The 17,409-nt window shown below is 40.5% G+C and overlaps 3 protein-coding genes across 4 annotated transcripts; 2 read left to right on the forward strand and 1 right to left on the reverse strand.

Annotated features, from left to right (window-relative positions):
* The first annotated feature begins 207 nt into the window (after positions 1 to 207).
* Positions 208 to 4,811, forward strand: dbr1 (debranching RNA lariats 1). 2 transcript variants are annotated; one of them, XM_067604206.1, is made up of 10 exons: positions 208 to 370; positions 1,447 to 1,518; positions 1,596 to 1,793; positions 1,883 to 2,007; positions 2,096 to 2,176; positions 2,262 to 2,347; positions 2,446 to 2,670; positions 2,771 to 2,848; positions 2,948 to 3,093; positions 3,857 to 4,811. In XM_067604206.1, exons 3-10 carry the CDS (start codon positions 1,597 to 1,599, stop codon positions 4,611 to 4,613), a joined length of 1,695 nt encoding a protein of 564 aa, XP_067460307.1. In that variant the 5' UTR covers positions 208 to 370; positions 1,447 to 1,518; position 1,596; the 3' UTR covers positions 4,614 to 4,811. The 2 variants fall into 2 exon arrangements, with proteins under 2 accessions (XP_067460307.1, XP_067460308.1); XM_067604207.1 differs by lacking the exon at positions 1,447 to 1,518 and having other exon boundaries at positions 1,579 to 1,793.
* Positions 4,812 to 6,942: 2,131 nt separating this feature from the next.
* rab5b (RAB5B, member RAS oncogene family) lies at positions 6,943 to 10,742 on the reverse strand. The gene is made up of 6 exons (XM_067604208.1): positions 10,624 to 10,742; positions 9,463 to 9,779; positions 9,205 to 9,356; positions 8,694 to 8,816; positions 7,956 to 8,049; positions 6,943 to 7,576 (listed from the first exon to the last, which is right to left on the reverse strand). Exons 2-6 carry the CDS (start codon positions 9,626 to 9,628, stop codon positions 7,461 to 7,463), a joined length of 651 nt encoding a protein of 216 aa, XP_067460309.1. The 5' UTR covers positions 9,629 to 9,779; positions 10,624 to 10,742; the 3' UTR covers positions 6,943 to 7,460.
* A 399-nt stretch (positions 10,743 to 11,141) lies between these two features.
* On the forward strand, positions 11,142 to 17,321 carry lcmt2 (leucine carboxyl methyltransferase 2). Its single transcript, XM_067604204.1, has 14 exons — positions 11,142 to 11,332; positions 12,302 to 12,426; positions 13,593 to 13,674; positions 13,797 to 13,977; positions 14,086 to 14,242; positions 14,426 to 14,615; positions 14,782 to 14,889; positions 15,032 to 15,119; positions 15,225 to 15,452; positions 15,624 to 15,869; positions 15,961 to 16,058; positions 16,191 to 16,378; positions 16,523 to 16,658; positions 16,871 to 17,321. The coding sequence occupies exons 1-14, from the start codon at positions 11,285 to 11,287 to the stop codon at positions 17,033 to 17,035; spliced, it is 2,040 nt and encodes a 679-aa protein (XP_067460305.1). The 5' UTR covers positions 11,142 to 11,284; the 3' UTR covers positions 17,036 to 17,321.
* The last annotated feature ends 88 nt before the right edge of the window (positions 17,322 to 17,409 follow it).

The following is a 17,409-nucleotide window of genomic DNA, read 5'->3' on the forward strand; positions in this document are numbered from 1 at the left end:
TAAATGTGACGTAGATGATGTCCCTCTCAGTTAGATTCGACACAATAAGTCGACCCATTCAAACCATGTGTTAAATTAAAAAGAAAACACTCATTAAGTTATATATATATATATTGAACATGTGTTTACTAAACAATGTATAAAAAGACAAAAAAGTGCTGTTCACAAATTTCGTGGAATCTGCTGCAAATGTTCAAAGACTGGTTTACGCATGCGCATTGTGGGGATAGACCGGATAGACGCGGGGTGCAAAAATGCATTCAATCGTGGCTCTGTTACCTTTTAGCAGAACCATGTGTTTTCTGTAAGTTTGTAACTTATCGCTGCATAAGACTGGACAAACACACTCTGCATTTAGTAATTCATCTTTGTAAGTACTCAGTTTGTTTGCTTATTTTCTTGTGGCATGCTTGTGAGAGGGTTATCGTCCCACTTATTTACTGTCGGGTCGTTTCAACAACGTGATGTGACGTTATGTTACATTAAATTAACTACTAGCTCTGCATGTTATGTTCTGTAGTCTAATTTTAGCTGCTACGGTGCTAATAAAGCATTGTGACTGCAGGTAACTACACGGAATAGACAACATATTGTAAAGGCCTTGAGAGAAAACTCATATTAGGTTGAATGTCAAGTAGCAGCAGTCCTTATCTGTCAGATAAAAAAACAGGTCTGGCACTACTTTCATATGCAAGTTTTCAAAGCAACTAGAGGCCACAAAGAGCTCCCAAAAGACATAAGTAATTGTGCTCTAATGTCTTGTGCATCGCTATATATTTAATGTGCGAAAAGTGGTGTCCAGGTTTAACTTCTGTTCTCCTGACTTTCGTTTCCCGGCGTGGTTTGCCGCGAAAGCTTCGTTCATTCTTTGTTGACAGATGAAACATGACACTGGGATTAATGTCCATGTGATGATTTAAAGTGGTGTCTGCCACAGCACTGGGCTGTACAATTTGAGCCACTGATTAATTTATTTCTAGCAACTGATAGTCCAAGTTAAAAACAATTATTATGTTACCCCTGTTAAACAAATACTATTAATAGCCGTGAATAACGCTAAGAGGAAACTTACTACTAAATAAAAGATACCTGCTTGATTTAACTAACGCAGACTTCTGGAGCCTCATGTTAACATTGGCTGAACTGGAAATTTCTTTGCAGCTGGTATGGACAGCAACCAACACTGCTTTTATTGTACATATGGGGATATGAGGATTGTTGCAAGACATAGTTATAAGTTAAAAGTTATGTCATTGAATCAAAAAAAGTGAACTGAATTCCTTTTTCATTGCCTGCTGTTCTCTTTCTGTTTATATTTCACTTGTATAAACTGGACATTTAGTTTCCAAACCTACTTAATTAAAGTTACTGCTCTCTTGTCACAACTGGTACTTTTTATTTGGTCATCACTAACGCTTTGAACTTTGTTTCTGTTTGTGTCCCTAGAGATCACCTAAAAGTTTATTTACAAAGGAGCAGGCCTTAGCATCTCTCCGTGTGGAGGCTGACAGCCACTAGGTGAGCAAAAAATACAAACCACCCCTCACTGTGAATGTGAATTTCTCTGGGAATCCACAGCTTACCTGTTTGTGCAGCATGAAGATTGCAGTTGAAGGCTGTTGCCATGGTGAGCTGGACAAGATCTACGAGACCATCGGCTATCTGGAGAAGAAGGAAGGGGTGAAGGTGGACCTGCTGCTTTGCTGCGGAGACTTCCAAGCAGTGAGAAATGAAGGAGACATGAAGTGCATGGCGGTACCAGCCAAGTACAGAATGATGCAGACATTTTACAAGTTAGTATATCTTTGATTTTTCATGTTTAAAAAGTGCAGGATGAGAGTGAGAACATTTTAAAACTTTGATATTACTGTCTTTGTTGCAGGTACTATTCTGGAGAGAAGAAAGCTCCGGTACTGACTATCTTCATCGGAGGGAACCACGAGGCTTCCAATCACCTGCAGGAGCTGCCTTATGGAGGCTGGGTGGCACCCAACATTTATTACCTGGGTAAGAACCAACAGACAATATATGCTATTATTCTGTCTACCTGCCTGTTCTGTTGGTTCCCATGCTTGACTTGACCATATGTCCATAGGTTACGCTGGTGTCGTTCGCTACAAAGGTATAAGAATTGGTGGTTTATCTGGAATCTTCAAATCCCAAGACTACAGAAAGGGTGCGTTTTGTTTTTTTTTACCATCTGAATGGATGAAGTCCAACACACTACACAGTGTATTTACAAGGAATATGTGCTCTTTCAGGTCACCATGAAGTACCTCCATACAACCCTGATACTCTGCGAAGCGTATACCACATCCGAAATATCGAGGTGTTCAAACTAAAACAGGTAAATATCAAAGATTCAACTTGTTCTCATGCACAGTGCTCAAAAGATTTATTTATCTAAACAATGCGTATTAATTCATAAATGTTTTTTCCACTTAGATCCATATGCCCATAGACATTTTCATGAGCCACGACTGGCCTCGTGGAATATACAACTATGGAAGTAAAGGGGAATTGTTGCGAAAGAAGAAGTTTCTGCGTCAGGAAGTGGAGACGAACACACTGGGGAGTCCTGCTGCTGCAGAGCTTCTAGCCCACCTCCAGCCAAGCTACTGGTTCTCTGCACATCTTCACGTCAAATTCGCAGCCCTTATGCAGCATCCGGTAACTAACTAGCTGTATTGCTGCTAATGTCACTGTTGATACATTTTTACATCAATATACCAATATATTACACCAACTAAGTGAAATCTTTAATCTTTAGCCTAAAGGTAACGCTGCCCCACGTGTAACCAAATTCCTGTCTCTGGATAAATGTCTGCCTCATAGGGAGTTCTTACAGGTGAGAGAACGTTCTGTTGTTGGTTATACAAAGGCCACAGTCTAATTTAAGTTGTAAAGATGAGTGTTTTAAGCAATGAGATATACATTTGTGTTGCAGATCGTGGACATTCCAGAGAGGCCGGGTTCATCTGAGGGTCTGGAGTATGATCCAGAATGGCTTGCTATTCTTAAGGCCACCAACAGTTTACAGAGGACCACCCCTCACCCCTGGAACCCTCCAGAGAATAATGGGCTGCATGAACGGTACATAGATATTTAGACATGAAATTATTAGTGGAACAAATGCAGGCAGATTAAGTGTTCCATGAGGTGAAAAAGCCACTTAATTTTGTGAAGAGGCGTGTTGGAGTTTGAGCTTTACAAATTGAGATAAACGTTATCTCTATGAAACAACACACAATCAGCTACAAGCAGTAAAATGTTTGTGACTAAAGCCAATCATGACATCATGCCATTTGCACGTACTTTTATAAATCAGGCCTTACAAGTAAAGCAAGCCTGAAACAGTTGAACTTAATGCACCAAGTGAATTGTTACCCACTGGGAGGGAATCTTACTTACATCAAACTGTTGCCAGTGCCTTGTGCTGTCATGAAGAAATTGTATATTTATATATTCTAGGGCTGTGACTGATGATTATTTTCATTATCAATTAATCTGCTAATTATTTTTTGACAATAAAATAATCACTTATAATCATTTTGTCTAAAATATTTTAGAAAATTACACCAATCACAATTTCCAAAAGCCCCATGTGACAAGTAGTTTGCTTTGTACAACTAATCGGTTCACCATCATAAAAGACAAGACAAGCTTGAAACAGGTCATGTTTAGGATTGTTTTCTTAAGTTAAAGTCAATTGGTTATCAAAATAATGCAGAATAATTTTCTGTTATTTGAATAAATTGACTAGTTGCTGTCAATTCACTCTCATATTTCTGCAGCTGTTGGACTAATGTTTTGGTTCATGCTCTCTTGTATGATGTGGATTGTCTATAACCATCAGGTGGGACTTCAGAGCTTCAGAAGAAGCTATGATGCAGGTGGTAGAGGATCTCAGCGGTGAACTTGCCATTCCAGACAACTTTAGCCGGACTGTACCAGCCTATGACCCCAACAAGCCCCAATACCATGCCACCCCGAGCTATAACACCAACCCCCAGACGACTGAACTCTGTGCCACTTTTGGTCTCACAGACCTCTATGCCCGGGCCGGGCACAGAGGTGATGAAGTTCAGGGCCGTGGCGTAGGGGATGAGGAAGATGACGATGATGCAGATAGCGTAGGAAGCGTGGACGAGCCCAGCGAGTACCCGACAGACACTTCAGGATTGTCAAGTTCATTTAATCCTGATGAGATCACAATAGAGGATGAGTGGGAGGAAGAGGAGGGTAAGGAAGAGGCTAAGAGCAGGTCTGATTCGAAGGGAGATAAGGTCTCCGCTTTACCTGTTGTTGAAATCCACACTCCGAGCCGTATGGTCCTGCCCAAGCCCAAATCTGATGTCTCACCCACTCACCTGCCCTACCTAATGAACCTGCCACCTCCCTCCCACTCTACCCCAGAAGCTACCCGCCCCCACTCTGAGGCAGAGCGGGAAGGACTCTGTGAGGGCAGTGACGAAGATGCCACAGCTGCACGTATCTTAAAACGTACCAGCGATGAGACCGGGGATCCTGGCAGTAGGGGCACAGCCCCCAGGATCAAACGCAGGAACCAGGTCATTTACACAACAGTGGAGGATGACCAGTGTGAGGATTAGGGATCAGGGTGAGACAAGACAAAAGGTGAGGAATCACTCCAAGCCGTTTGTCACAGAGTGTACAATCCTCCATTAGTTTAAATCGATGTGTAAAACTTGGTATGGATTTATGTATTTACTGCCTGCCTTTTTTTTATACAGCCACTGACGCACGCTGTACAAAACAGAGGTATGGCTTTAATAAAAAAGCAGATTATACATGGCAAAAAGTAGTTTCTGGATTCAGTTTCTACAGAAAGGCAGTTATAGCCAGAGAATTGTTGTCTTTGTTAATGTTTATGGAAATTATCACCTTTTTATATATTTTTATCTGTAAAGGTAAGTTTTAGAAAACAGATATTTCTGAGTTTAATTTCTTTTTTTTTTTTTTTTAGTAAATGTAATTTCAAGACAATAGCAATGATAAGAGGATGGAAAATTAAAATATCTTTTTTTTAAATGAATTGATGACATCATAATTTTTCACTGTACAGCCATTTGACACGCTGAAGAGGAATTAACGATGTGCGGCTGTCAAATGTCTTTTGTTTCTTTTATCCAAGACATGAGGCAAGTGAGGGGAAAAAAAAAGCAATCAGTATTCTACACTCAAAGCGCCATTCACAGCTTTATTCAACACTATACATACTCTGGGTGCTGATGTAAAATCAAGTCTTGTTTTTAATGACCTTCTTCGTCTTAATTACACAGACCACTGAACTTAGTTGTGATCACAGAAGAATGAGCAAGTGAATCTATTTATCGTGAAAAGCGAGCTGATGAACTGTCAATGTCCCTGTAGGAAGAATAAATCATTATAGCTTTGAAATGAATACTGATTGAAATTAGCATTATCTCATTTTGAGACCCTTCATTAGTTCATCACATATTTATCAGAATGTCTAATTGTTAAAATAAGGCTTTCCTGGACACAAATAATTGTTTAAATCAAACAGATTTATAACATTGATTAGAGTCCTTAAACAATCCATTCCCGGGTCACAAGTGTGCTCTGATAAAATTAACATACACTTTCATTAAAATTCAGACAATACCATAATATATATAACATACAGTGTGTTCGACAAGATCTCTTTACATCCATACAAAGAGCCAATACAGTTTAGCCTAATGACACGGTGCCAAGTTATTGGTTTATAGTACAAGCCAATGTGAGGGAAATGGTTTTCCTGCACTTTGCCTACAATGCACACACTTGATTCACAGAAAAGAAAACTGGGAATAGGCACTTCTGTTTTTTTTTTTGTTTTGTTTTGTTTTGTTTTCATCAATTCTTTCCTCGTTTTCATCAGCCAAGCTTTGGACAGCAACCAAGCACACAACTGTTTTAAGAGCATCATATCAAGTATAATGAATCGGTAAAAGCATTTAAGATCACTATGAGTTCATTTTCACCAACAACTTAGCCTCAGGACAAGGAACAGATGAGGGGCACATTAAACACAAGATAGGCAGATGCTCTTCTACATGGCATAGAGGTGTATTACGAGTCTCACATTTTGTTATCTTCCCGCCTTTCATTCTCTCCTCTTTCATCTATGAAACTGAAAAGGGCAGAGAAGGAGTGTTTAGCAGTTCTACAAGGACACTGGCCACCAATATGTCATTTCTCTCAAGCCAGTCTTTCCTCCTGGGCAGAATTATAGATTAGATCCAGTGCTACTTTAGTTTGTTTGAGGAATGTGTTCTCTGCCATAAACATGTATTTACTTAAAGCTAACAGATTCCTGCAAACATATTATAATATTTTAAGCCATGTGACTACATACATTCCATATCAAACCTTTATTGCTGCTGTTAAGAGCTACAACCTGTGCTTCCAACCATCACTACCAGCACTCAACCAAGGCATTGCAACCGCAAAAATACTTAAGGGACACACAGCAACCTTTCAATAAACAAGCAAGTCTATTGGGGGCTTAGTGCTTGTATCTATGAGAAACACAATGGTCAATCTTTTATGAACAAACAATCCTATGAAAATCAGAACTTTGAAGGAGTTTAATGAAAATGCCTCACATATTGAATTTGTGTTTCTGACTGGACAAGTAGAGAAGAGAAGTCAAAACACCGGACAATAAATACGCACTATTTGACTGACATTGGGTAAACCGCCATGTGTCTTATCAGATGTGGGCATCGGCACAGAGGGATGTCAGGCAGGATAAGGGATAAGGTACTACGGGATCATTCCAGGGCTACGATATGTGTCAATATTCACAGCAAGATTTGATTGATTCAGGAATAAGAAGAGGCAAAGCTCTAACAAAAGGAGATGAAAGAAGCAGGCGCAACCTAACCATTTGGCTTCTTTATTTTATGTGTCGGCCCTTTTTTTTTTTTTTTTTTTCCCTTCCTTTTCTTGGCAACTCGCCAACATGTGCTGCTCATTTTGTACATGTTACGCAATCAAACGGCTGTGACTAAAATGATGCAAGGCAGAATGACAAAAGAAAATTCACAATTAGTGCTAAATACTACAAAAGACTTGCCACTGTCCTCCACATTCTTTATTTTCCTTCTCTCCAACTCAGTCTTCACTATACCTCTCCTTTTTGATTTCCAAAAGCAGAATCTCAGTTCGTGGTCACAAGACACAGATGTAAAACATTGTGTCTTTCTCCTCCATCTCTGTCTGCTCTTTCCTTCCTCTTATTCTCTCCTTTGAATTTCTGTCGCTGAATTTCTGTCTGCTCGAACAGGAGGATGAATGGAGGGTGAGGTGGTGAGTGGATAGTGGGTTTCCCCACATCAGGCCCACCCCTGTAAGTTGGTTGAAGGAGACAGGATGGTTGAAGGGCTGTGGTGGTGTTGATGGTGGAATACTGGTGGGGTAGTTGTTGAGGTCTAATTCCCACCACAGCAGGCTCGGGTAGAGTGGGCATCTGGGTCCTGGAGGTTGACTCCCCGGTGTCGTGCTGCGTGTGTAGGATTTTGGGTGTCTGTTTTTGGCATCTTTTTTGCTACATTAAGAAAAAGTAAGATTTTGTGACATATTAATCTCAGTTTGTATAAAAATAAACAAAAGATAGCGCAGCCTTTGCAGATGTATGCCCTATACATACATTCTTCTTGAGGAAATATTGAAAATCCATGTTTAGAAATGTCTGGTAATCCCTTCAAGGATTCTTGGATCTGATTTGCATCAAAAATATATTCACTTGTTTACTGTCCCATGGACAAACATGTGAGCAGGTTTTTGACATATGCTGCTAACTAACAGACAAACAACCAGCACTAAGCACATAACTTTAGTTGGCAGAGATAATGACTCCTATAGACTAAATCTCATTTTTGTAAATAAGCCAAGTTTTTGTTGAGAGTAAACAAAGGGACACTCACCAATAGCCAGGAAGAGCTCATTGACGTTCATGGCTGTCTTTGCAGAAGTCTCCATAAACAGCAGGCCAGTGTCTTCCGCATATGTCTGGGCCTCCTTTACCACACATCACAAGCAAATACAAATGTAACATCAGCAGCAATTTGAAAGACAGCATACACCAAAAACAGCCTGAAAAATATCTACAAATAGCAGGAACTCTGACAACACCAAACACATATATGAACTGTGACGTGCCTTCTCTAACAGATAAGGCTTTCTAACAAAATTGCTCTTGAATGCAGATAATGCTGCATTCAAGAGCTTTTCCACCAGTATTTGTATGTAAATATGTTTTAAGCCCAAGATATAGACATCGCCACTGTCTGATTTAACAGATCCGTGCTTTTTGAAAAATTGTGTGCATCAGCACGGACCTGATTTCCACTCCCACATTTAGCCACAGATGAACATACAATAAAAATGCTAAATCAACTGTTTGCATTTGAACACCTCCACCTGGTCCACCAGTTTGTCAATTAAAATAACTGCAAAGGAAAAACTGAATTTCATCAAATTGCATCGCTTAAGTCAGCACCAACTTCACCAGCCTCACACATGACTGCAGCTCTTATAGCATCTTTAGTGCCAATAATATTAATTCATTCAGCAGTGATTACCATCCAACTTCAGAAAGGTGCCCGGTTATGATTTAGTTAAGGCCATTGCCCTCAAACAGGGGTCGGACAGGAGTGTGTTACCTCATACTCCACTAGTCTCTTCTCTGCCAAGTCAGCCTTGTTCCCGGCCAGGGCAATAACAATGTTAGGACTGGCCTGCCTCTGCAGCTCCTTCACCCAGGCCTTGGCTCTTTCAAAAGTCTCCTGCACAAACACAACACCAAGGTCATACGAATCACCGACACACATGTAAATACTGAGCGAAAAATGACAGAATGAATAATACATACATATCAGTTAGGGGACAAACTGCTCACCTCAGCAAAGAACGTCAGATGTTGTTGACATAAGCTGGGCAGTATATTGCTGTTATATTAATATAATAATATCAGATTGTCTGGGATTTTGGTTATCTAATATTGTGATGTAGGTTAAATTACTTTTCTGGCTTTAAAGGCTGTGTTACAGTTAAGTAAAGCAATTTATTCACTTATTTGACTGTTTTAGTTGAGTGAAATAAACCATGAATGGCTGACAGACACTTCATCATGCCTCAATAGTGATTCTGCAGAATAATTTGTTTATATCATACCGGCTTGGTGATGTCAAAGACCACAATAGCAGCCTGAGCCCCACGGTAGTACATGGGAGCCAGACTATGGTATCGCTCTTGTCCTGCAGTGTCCCAGATCTCAAACTTCACTGTGGTATCATCTAGACACACTGACTGGGCCAGGAATGCAGCTGGGACATAAAAGGAAATAAGAACAGGTTACCAGGTACTCCTAAAACCCTCAATCTTCTTTGCTTCACACACACACATACACTGTTCACATTTTCCAGTCGTCACCTCCAATGGTTGTCTCCTGAAACTCATCAAATTGTCCCTTGACGAAACGCAGCACCAGGCTGGACTTGCCCACGGCCATGTCGCCCAGCAGCACCAACTTGAACTGGCAGATCTTGGTCTGTGGTAGTGTGCCGTTGGAGCGGCCACCACTCCCTCTGGAGCTCATACTGACCCGCGTAGGAGACAGCAGGGGGACTGGGCCTCCTCCCTGGGGTGGAGACAGGTACTTCTGGGGTATCACTCACTTTGCACTGCCTCCAGGAGTGAAGTCAAGTCTCGCTGACGATGTCTTGATCTCTCTTCTCTCCTTGTTTTGTCTGTGTTAAGAAGTTAAAGGTTTTGTTTTTTGGTGCAGGGTTATGCCTTACCTCACATATACTTTGTCTCTAAAGATTAAGGTTATATAAGGAAGATGAAGATCTGGCGTGACATCAAGGAATATCAAGTCACAGGTCTGTGTTGAAACTGCACTGCTTTGCATTTACCCGGCCTAAATGTCTACTGTGTTTTTAGGCTACTTCATACACACTTTAATTTCTTTCTCAAGGCAACAAAAGCCTCTGCCAGCAGATCAATAATGTCTGTAATGCCAGCAGATAATAATGAAGATTGGGATTACAAAGAGGAAGAGGAGGGGGGGTTCTTTACCATGAAACCACAGAATAGAAAGACACAAGTTTGCATTGCCACTGCATTGCTTTATATTTACCAGCCTTGAATGTCGACTGTGTTCAAGGAATTTGAGCTGAAAATATTGTCCAATTCCCAGCTGGTCTCAAGCTGTGACAGTAGAGTTTAACAGGGACGCTGCGCCTCCTCACAAACAACAATGCTGAACATCCATCACTGCAGTAAATTAGTCATTGAAACATCACTCAAACCTCATCGTCATGTTGTGAAGTGACTTGACAGAAGGAAACTGCAATCGCCCTGCATTCCCGCACTATGTCACAACTGACGTTACTCCCACAGTAATGTTATCAGATCATCAACCCCTTATCGTGCGTTTATGTGCTAACGGGACACCGCTCCGACCACTCCGGTCGGACGAGACTAAACTGAATTAAAGCTTTATTTTTCGACGCCCAGCTCATAATAAAAGTACTACTTGATCATCTGAATAGCGTGGACTTACTGAGAGGAAAACATAAAAATATTTACCGTTAAAATTGACGTTTCGGCAGCGCAGGTATCTGAGGCTTTTAGCCTGACTGTTGACAATTTGGCTACATCAGCTGGTAACACAAAATGTGAACACTTCCTGTAAACTAGCGCAGGCGCACTGAGTGCCGCATTGTCAAGTCTGTTCCGATCACCCGCATTACCAACGGTCACTTTATTGACCAATATTAGTATTACTACCGTTAATACTACTATTACTATATTACTACTGTTAATATAAACACTGTTAATACTACATTACTATATTAGTTGTTCAGTTTCGACTACATTTGGTCAACGGAACAGAAGATAACATATTTTTAATTACAATGAAAAGTACAAGGAATAATGAACATAACCTAATACTCCTGTTTTCATACATAGTAGTCACTCTAAACGTGTGAATAATGTGAATGTGCTTCTGAGCTCTTTGGGCCATGACAGAGAGCTTTACTGCTGCGGCCTCCAGTCCGCATGGGGCGCTGGAGCTCAGGTAGCTGAAGGCACCCGGAAGTCCTCACCAAGTGAAGGACTGTTTGAAATGTTTTCATCAGTGGAGGAATAGTGATCAGCCTCTCTATCAACACTCATGTAATACGCTTGTATATTATGTACTGGACTGAAACTTACCTGTTAGGTGAAGTGACAGCTCACTGACGTTATGCCAACGACAAACAGAAAGAAGCAGAAGCAGGGGAGAGACACGGCGGTGAGGTTTATTCCTTCATTAAATAAACAGCGAAATAAACCTGACATGTAAATCATGTTTTATCACTTGCTGTGAGCCTAGTACAAATTTGAGGTGTTTTGATGAGAGGGAATTAATGGAAATACTTTTTACTCCTCTACATCTATTTGACAGCCGAAATGAGTACTTACAAATTAGATAGTCAGATTTTATGTTTTATGCAAAGTTTGAGCTTTAATGTAAATTATGATGCATGCCATTCACAGGGACAGTTTTTTCTGCAATGCTTTTACATTTGATAATTTAAGTACATATTGCCAATTATACTACTGTAAATAAGAGTGTAAATAAATATAATTATAACCATTATATAAACCACTTTAAAGTACTTATATCCTCTTTCTCCCTCATTAAAAATTCCAGAATCTATGAATATGCAAATATTTTTCATTTCATAAGTTTAACTGCTGGATGCAAGATACTCCTCCTCTCCTACTTCACTGTAAAGTCCATTATCAGTGTTTGTGCACTGGAGGCTTCAAGTTTCCACATCACATTTGTGTAGGCCTAAATTAAATATTGGACCAGAATTAGCTTCCAAACTAGTTGTGATGTCACACCCCTAAAGATTTTTAATGAGCAGAGAGAAACTTTCCACTTTCAGCAGATGAAAATGTGAAATGTGAAAACAGCCTTCCAGTGTCAAACTCTGCACATCCATTATTCTGCACAGTGAAGCTCAAACATACAACTGAAGGAGCAGTTGTATGTTTGAAGAAAAAAACATACAGTATGTTTGAGTGGAGGGGGACTTAAGTAACATTTTCAGTAGAGGATTTTTACTTGCAATGGAGTATGTTTACAGTGTTGTATGGCTAATTTTACTTACTGAGTATCTAAATACTTACACTGGCAAAAAGTAAATGAAACTGGACACAGGGTTGGACATTCAGGCTTATGATGGCTCTGTGTTTTTGTTGCTCTACCCAGGTACAAGGAACCAATGACAGCAGTGTGGTGAGCAAGGTGTCTGCTGCAGCACAGGGCTATTTCCAGGATGTCTTCCTCCAACACTTTGTCTCCAAAGTGGCCAGGAGAGCCCCACTCATTAACAGGTCAGCAGGAATCTCAATCTTGTCGTAGGTGCAATCTATGGCATGGATCTCAGTAATCTAGGACATAACCTGCAGTGACAAGTTTGGGATAGGATGTAATAACTCATACAGTGCAGTAGTTATAGCGGCACAATAAGTTGCAGTCATAGAGGGTGATAGTGTGGTCATCATCACATTTTATATCATGAAATAATTCGCAGAGTAGGATTAAAATTATGTAAATAAAAACATACCTAGTAATGTGTCCAAAGACTTAGTGTATACATAACAAATCAGTAGTTATACAACTAAGGATTATTTTAATTATCAGTAAATCTGCTGATTATTTTCTCAAATAATTGATTAATCATTTTGTCCATTAAATGTCAGAAAATAGTGAAATTGCCTGTTATAATTTCTTAGAGCCTAAAGTGATGTCTTCAAATTATTTGTTTTTTTGATCAGCAGTCAGATATTCAGTTAACTATCATGTATTACACAGGAAAGAAGCTGCAACCAGCAAATATTTGGAATTTCTGCTTAAAAAATGACTAACACAATTATTCAATCATCGAGGTAGTTGCATGTTAATTTTCTGTCGATTGATTAATTGATTAATTGTTCCATCTCTACAAATCAGTGTCAAGAAATAATGATCAGAGACTAAACAGCAGTAGTGGCAGGATTCCTGTCGAGTCCTAAATAAGGCATTGAGGGGAGCAATTATTTTATTATTAATTAATCTACTGATAATTATTTCAATTTATTGATTAATCGTGTGTGTAACGTGGTGTATAAAATGTCAAACAGTAGTGAAAAATGGCCCTCAAATTTCTCAAAGCCCAAGACAACATTGCATGTTTAGTCGTACCAGCAGTCCAAAATCCAAAAATATTCAATTTACAATGATATAGAAGCATATATAGGCTAAGTTACAAGCTAATAATAATTGTAATAATTGATATAGTAATCATTCTGTCTATGTACATTCTGTTTGTGTAAGGTCGTGTTACCCTACATACACACAGATTGTAGAATACAGTGAAGTGACAAATGTGGTATTCACCCATTACACTTTGGATAAAAGTATCCATCTAAGGCCTTAGAAAATGTATTTACACTATATAATAGTAACAGTAATAATGTGTTGTACAAATTGAAGCCTTGACTTTAATTACATGCTTTAGGGGCTACTATGTGCGCTGGAGAGCTGTGGACCACTGTGTTAAGAGATTTCTACAGATTACTGAAAACTGCCCCGTAAGACAGGCAAGTTAACTGCTTATTGTCCATCATTATTTTGTATAGAAAGTTTGAAGATATGTGTATTTCATATCCTATTCACCTTTCTTTTCTCGCTTCCTCTGTCATTATGTTTCCCCTTTTTCTAGATTTTGTCTTTGGGCGCAGGGTTCGACTCTTTGTATTTTCGACTACATGCAGATGGAGCGCTTGACAGGGCTGTTGTGTTTGAAGTGGATTTCCCAGATGTGACTCGGCGTAAGGCTGCCCTGATCACTTCTAATATTACACTGAAGGGGATGCTGGACCCTCAATTACCTTCTCTTACAGGTTAGTCAATTCATTTGCACACAGCACACTTTCACTCCAGCTAAAAATCCATGTGTTATATACGTTTTGCTAGATTTCATAACCGTGTGTGTGTGTGTGTGTCTTTAGGCCCTTTATATATGTCCAGTAGTCATTACCGTCTGTTAGGGGTGGATGTTCGAGAGGAGTCTCAGGTTGAAGAGGCTCTAGGGACGGCTGGGCTGGAGTGGGCTGCCCCTACTCTAATTCTCTCTGAAGTGGTGCTTACCTACATGGAAACACAACGGTAAGCGCTATGTGTACATTAAATGTGGGCTAGGACTTCATAAGCATGTATTTTGATTCAGTGCAAGCTACAATAGTTACATGATCACTAGCAGAATGATCAGCTTTATGATCCTAGCTGTATTCATGACAGCAGTTAAGTGAATGTTTTGTTTGTAGCAGTTGTATGTTGTGTGTCTTCCAGGTCAGATGCTGTCATTAGTTGGGCAGCAAAGCTCCTGCCCCAGTCACTCTTTGTGATGTATGAGCAGATCCATCCCCACGATCCTTTCGGTCGGATCATGCAAGATCATTTTCTGAAACTGAATTCAACTCTACATGCCCTTCAGCAATACCCAGATGCTGCTGCACAGACAGACAGGTTCCTGGACAAGGCCAGTATGCAGACAACATACTTATTACTGCGTCTCGTCAATGTTGACACACTTCTAATAAAATATTACAGTATATGCAACAGATGTGGGATTTTTTGTGAGGGAAGCTCAAATTTTTAATCTGATGGAGTGCTGGGGTTTCAGTAAATATGTTTTTTGTCTTCAGGGCTGGGAGCAGTGTGTGTGTCTGGATATGAATGACTTCTACCTGACGCTGGTTCCTGAGGAGGAGAGACACAGAGTGGAGAGCCTGGAGCCTTTTGATGAGTATGAGGTAAGCCGTCAAAAATGTGTATGCATGTTCTTGTTTTGTGATGTTGTGTTTGTTCTCTGTTTTATACTTTTATAAAGTCACATCATACTTTACAGTCATAATATTCGACAGAATGATTCAGTCTGTGTCTGTCCAAACTTAGGAGTGGCACCAGAAATGTTCCCACTATTTCATCCTCACTGCATGTCGAGGTTCTTTGACAGCACAGGCTTTACTCACGCATCCTCCAGGTAGTTTTATAATATCTTTGAGTCACTCGTCATCTTCTGGAAGTCAGAATGTGTTTCCTAACTATGTATTTCTGTTTTTTTTGTGTGTGTGTTTGTTTTCCTCAGCATCGCCGGTTTCATCCATAAGCCCATCTTGGAGCCCCATAGCCCTGACTGTGAGGACAATACCGGTTTGTATGGAGGGGCTGGGGATGGCTTCCACCTTGGTGAACACAGGGCAGGTTCTGCTAACAGGAGGCTCCAGCAGAGTAGGCAGGGGGGCGGTAGCTAGGGTCTTTCTCAGAGGCCTCGAAGGCTGGAGATCCATCAGTGTGGAACCCCCAGTAGATTTGGGTGAGAGCGCTCTTTGCTTTTGATGTGCAGTTTTCTGTCAGTAGGAATTTTTCACTCTTACACTACATTTAAAGAGAATGTGCAAAGGCAGGACAAATTCATGAAAAGTTGATATCAGCTTGAATCAGAAATTTGTGTGAACAGTTGGTTGGTATGTTGCCTTCCCACCAGGTGTCCGATTATACCACACAGCTACCTCTGTTCCTGGAGGAGGCACTGTGGTATACGGAGGTCGCTCCTCTCCACTCAACCCAGTCAGAGGCCTTTTCAAAGTAACCCATCATCCCTGTGGTCCACCTGGTTCTCTAGACTCAGAGGACCAAGGTGCAGTGAAACTTTGTGAGGAGCAAATAGTTTGTACAGGTGATCCACCACTGCCAAGATGGAGGCACACTGCTACTACAGTCAGTCACAAAGGTAAAGTAGGAACCTTTCTTGCTGTTTGTCACTTCTTACTATCTTCCTTGCTTGCTTATGATACAATCAAGCCTTATCATTCTTTCTATAGGAAAAGATTTCCTGTTTGTGTTTGGTGGAAAAAACGAGTCAGAGGCTGTTCTGGGTGATGGTTACTTCTTGTGTCTAGAGCAGCAGCACTGGACTGAGGTTTGCTGCTCCCCTTTACATTTGTAGTCTTTATGAATAGTTTTTTTTTTAAATTTCACACACTCTGATTGCACATAAAATATCTTTTCTCTTTCCACTTGTTATCACATTGTGTGCATGTATTATTTACAGATTCCAGTAGAGGGCACAGCCCCAGAGGCCCGCCATTCCCATACAGCATATTCATACCACGGAGGTGCAGTGGTGTTTGGAGGACTGGGAAAAAGTGGGGTGCCACTGGGGGATACAGTAGTGTTAAGGCCCATTGAGAGAGGCTTCTGCTGGGAAAGAATAGAAGTGGAGCCCCCTCCTTTTCCCAGGTCTGTTGTTTCCCAAAGTCACTGACAAAACTTTCACATCATTCAGTTTCTAAAAACAAAAATACAAGGCCATCCTGATGTTTCTACTTAAGAAAACCATCCACTAAAGAGCAATAGGAGCTGACGTTCTGTACTTTGTTTTAGGTACTCCCATTCTGCCCATGTGATTGGTGAAAAGCTGGTTGTGGTGGGTGGAGTTTGGCTGCATTCAGTTGGTGTACCTGGTGTTCTAGTGATCAACCTCACCACAGGCAGCAGTGTGGAGTTCAGTCTGGACACAGTCAGTTAACATTTATTAACCTAATGGATTCACAGCAATAATTCTGTGTGAAACTCAGTGCCGGTTACTGTATGCATACATGCACCTCAGGTTCTAATGGCTAGGGCTTAGTGGGTCTATGCCAGGACAATGAATTTTCAATTTTCATGAAACATCAAGATAGATCCATTAGAAATGATACTGAATAATAAACTGTATTCTACCATCTTTAGACCTCAGTACCATGGCCTCTGATGCTCCACTCATTCTGCTCGGAGCTGACGGACCAAGAAAACCCTGAGCTGCTACTGATTGGTGGAGGAGGAAATTGTTTCTCCTTTGGGACTCATTTCAACCCTCAGCCTGTCACTGTGGACCTGAGACCTGCTCTGGGATAAAGTATCTTAAAGTGCTTCTTTGAGACTGTATAGGAGCTCAAATCAGCCACTCAAACTTAAGAGATACTGTCATCTAAGCTTGAACCATTGGACATGTCAGGCAGGATGAAATACATAAACATGAATTATTTGAGGAATTTTCTACAGGCCTGATGTACACTGTTGAAGGGTCCAGACAAGCATGAATGAATTGAGGATGTTTAAGTATGCAAGTGCCAGAAAATACATAAACAGATAAACACATCATGAATAGAAAATCCAAAGAATGTTTTCTGCTTAATGGACAGGTTTTTATTTGGTTGACCTCAGTTCAAAATCATAAAATTAGTCAAACATACAGTAGACTCGCAATGTCCTGTCATAGATCATAGAAG

Source organism: Thunnus thynnus, chromosome 11 (genome assembly GCF_963924715.1).
Source record: "Thunnus thynnus chromosome 11, fThuThy2.1, whole genome shotgun sequence".
Taxonomy (NCBI): domain Eukaryota; kingdom Metazoa; phylum Chordata; class Actinopteri; order Scombriformes; family Scombridae; genus Thunnus; species Thunnus thynnus.

Bases quoted from the DNA above. Each gene is read 5' to 3' on its own strand.
- lcmt2 (XM_067604204.1), top strand. From the start codon at position 11,285: ATGCCAACGACAAACAGAAAGAAGCAGAAGCAGGGGAGAGACACGGCG. The intron at 15,120-15,224 runs GTAGTTTTATAA...TGTTTTCCTCAG, and splicing joins TTTACTCACGCATCCTCCAG to CATCGCCGGTTTCATCCATA. The intron at 16,659-16,870 runs GTCAGTTAACAT...TACCATCTTTAG, and splicing joins TGGAGTTCAGTCTGGACACA to ACCTCAGTACCATGGCCTCT.
- dbr1 (XM_067604206.1), top strand. From the start codon at position 1,597: ATGAAGATTGCAGTTGAAGGCTGTTGCCATGGTGAGCTGGACAAGATC. The intron at 2,348-2,445 runs GTAAATATCAAA...TTTTCCACTTAG, and splicing joins AGGTGTTCAAACTAAAACAG to ATCCATATGCCCATAGACAT. The intron at 3,094-3,856 runs GTACATAGATAT...TATAACCATCAG, and splicing joins AATAATGGGCTGCATGAACG to GTGGGACTTCAGAGCTTCAG.
- rab5b (XM_067604208.1), bottom strand. From the start codon at position 9,628: ATGAGCTCCAGAGGGAGTGGTGGCCGCTCCAACGGCACACTACCACAG. The intron at 8,817-9,204 runs GTATGATATAAA...GTGTTTGTGCAG, and splicing joins TCTTTGACATCACCAAGCCG to GAGACTTTTGAAAGAGCCAA. The intron at 7,577-7,955 runs GTGAGTGTCCCT...TTCTTAATGTAG, and splicing joins TGAGCTCTTCCTGGCTATTG to CAAAAAAGATGCCAAAAACA.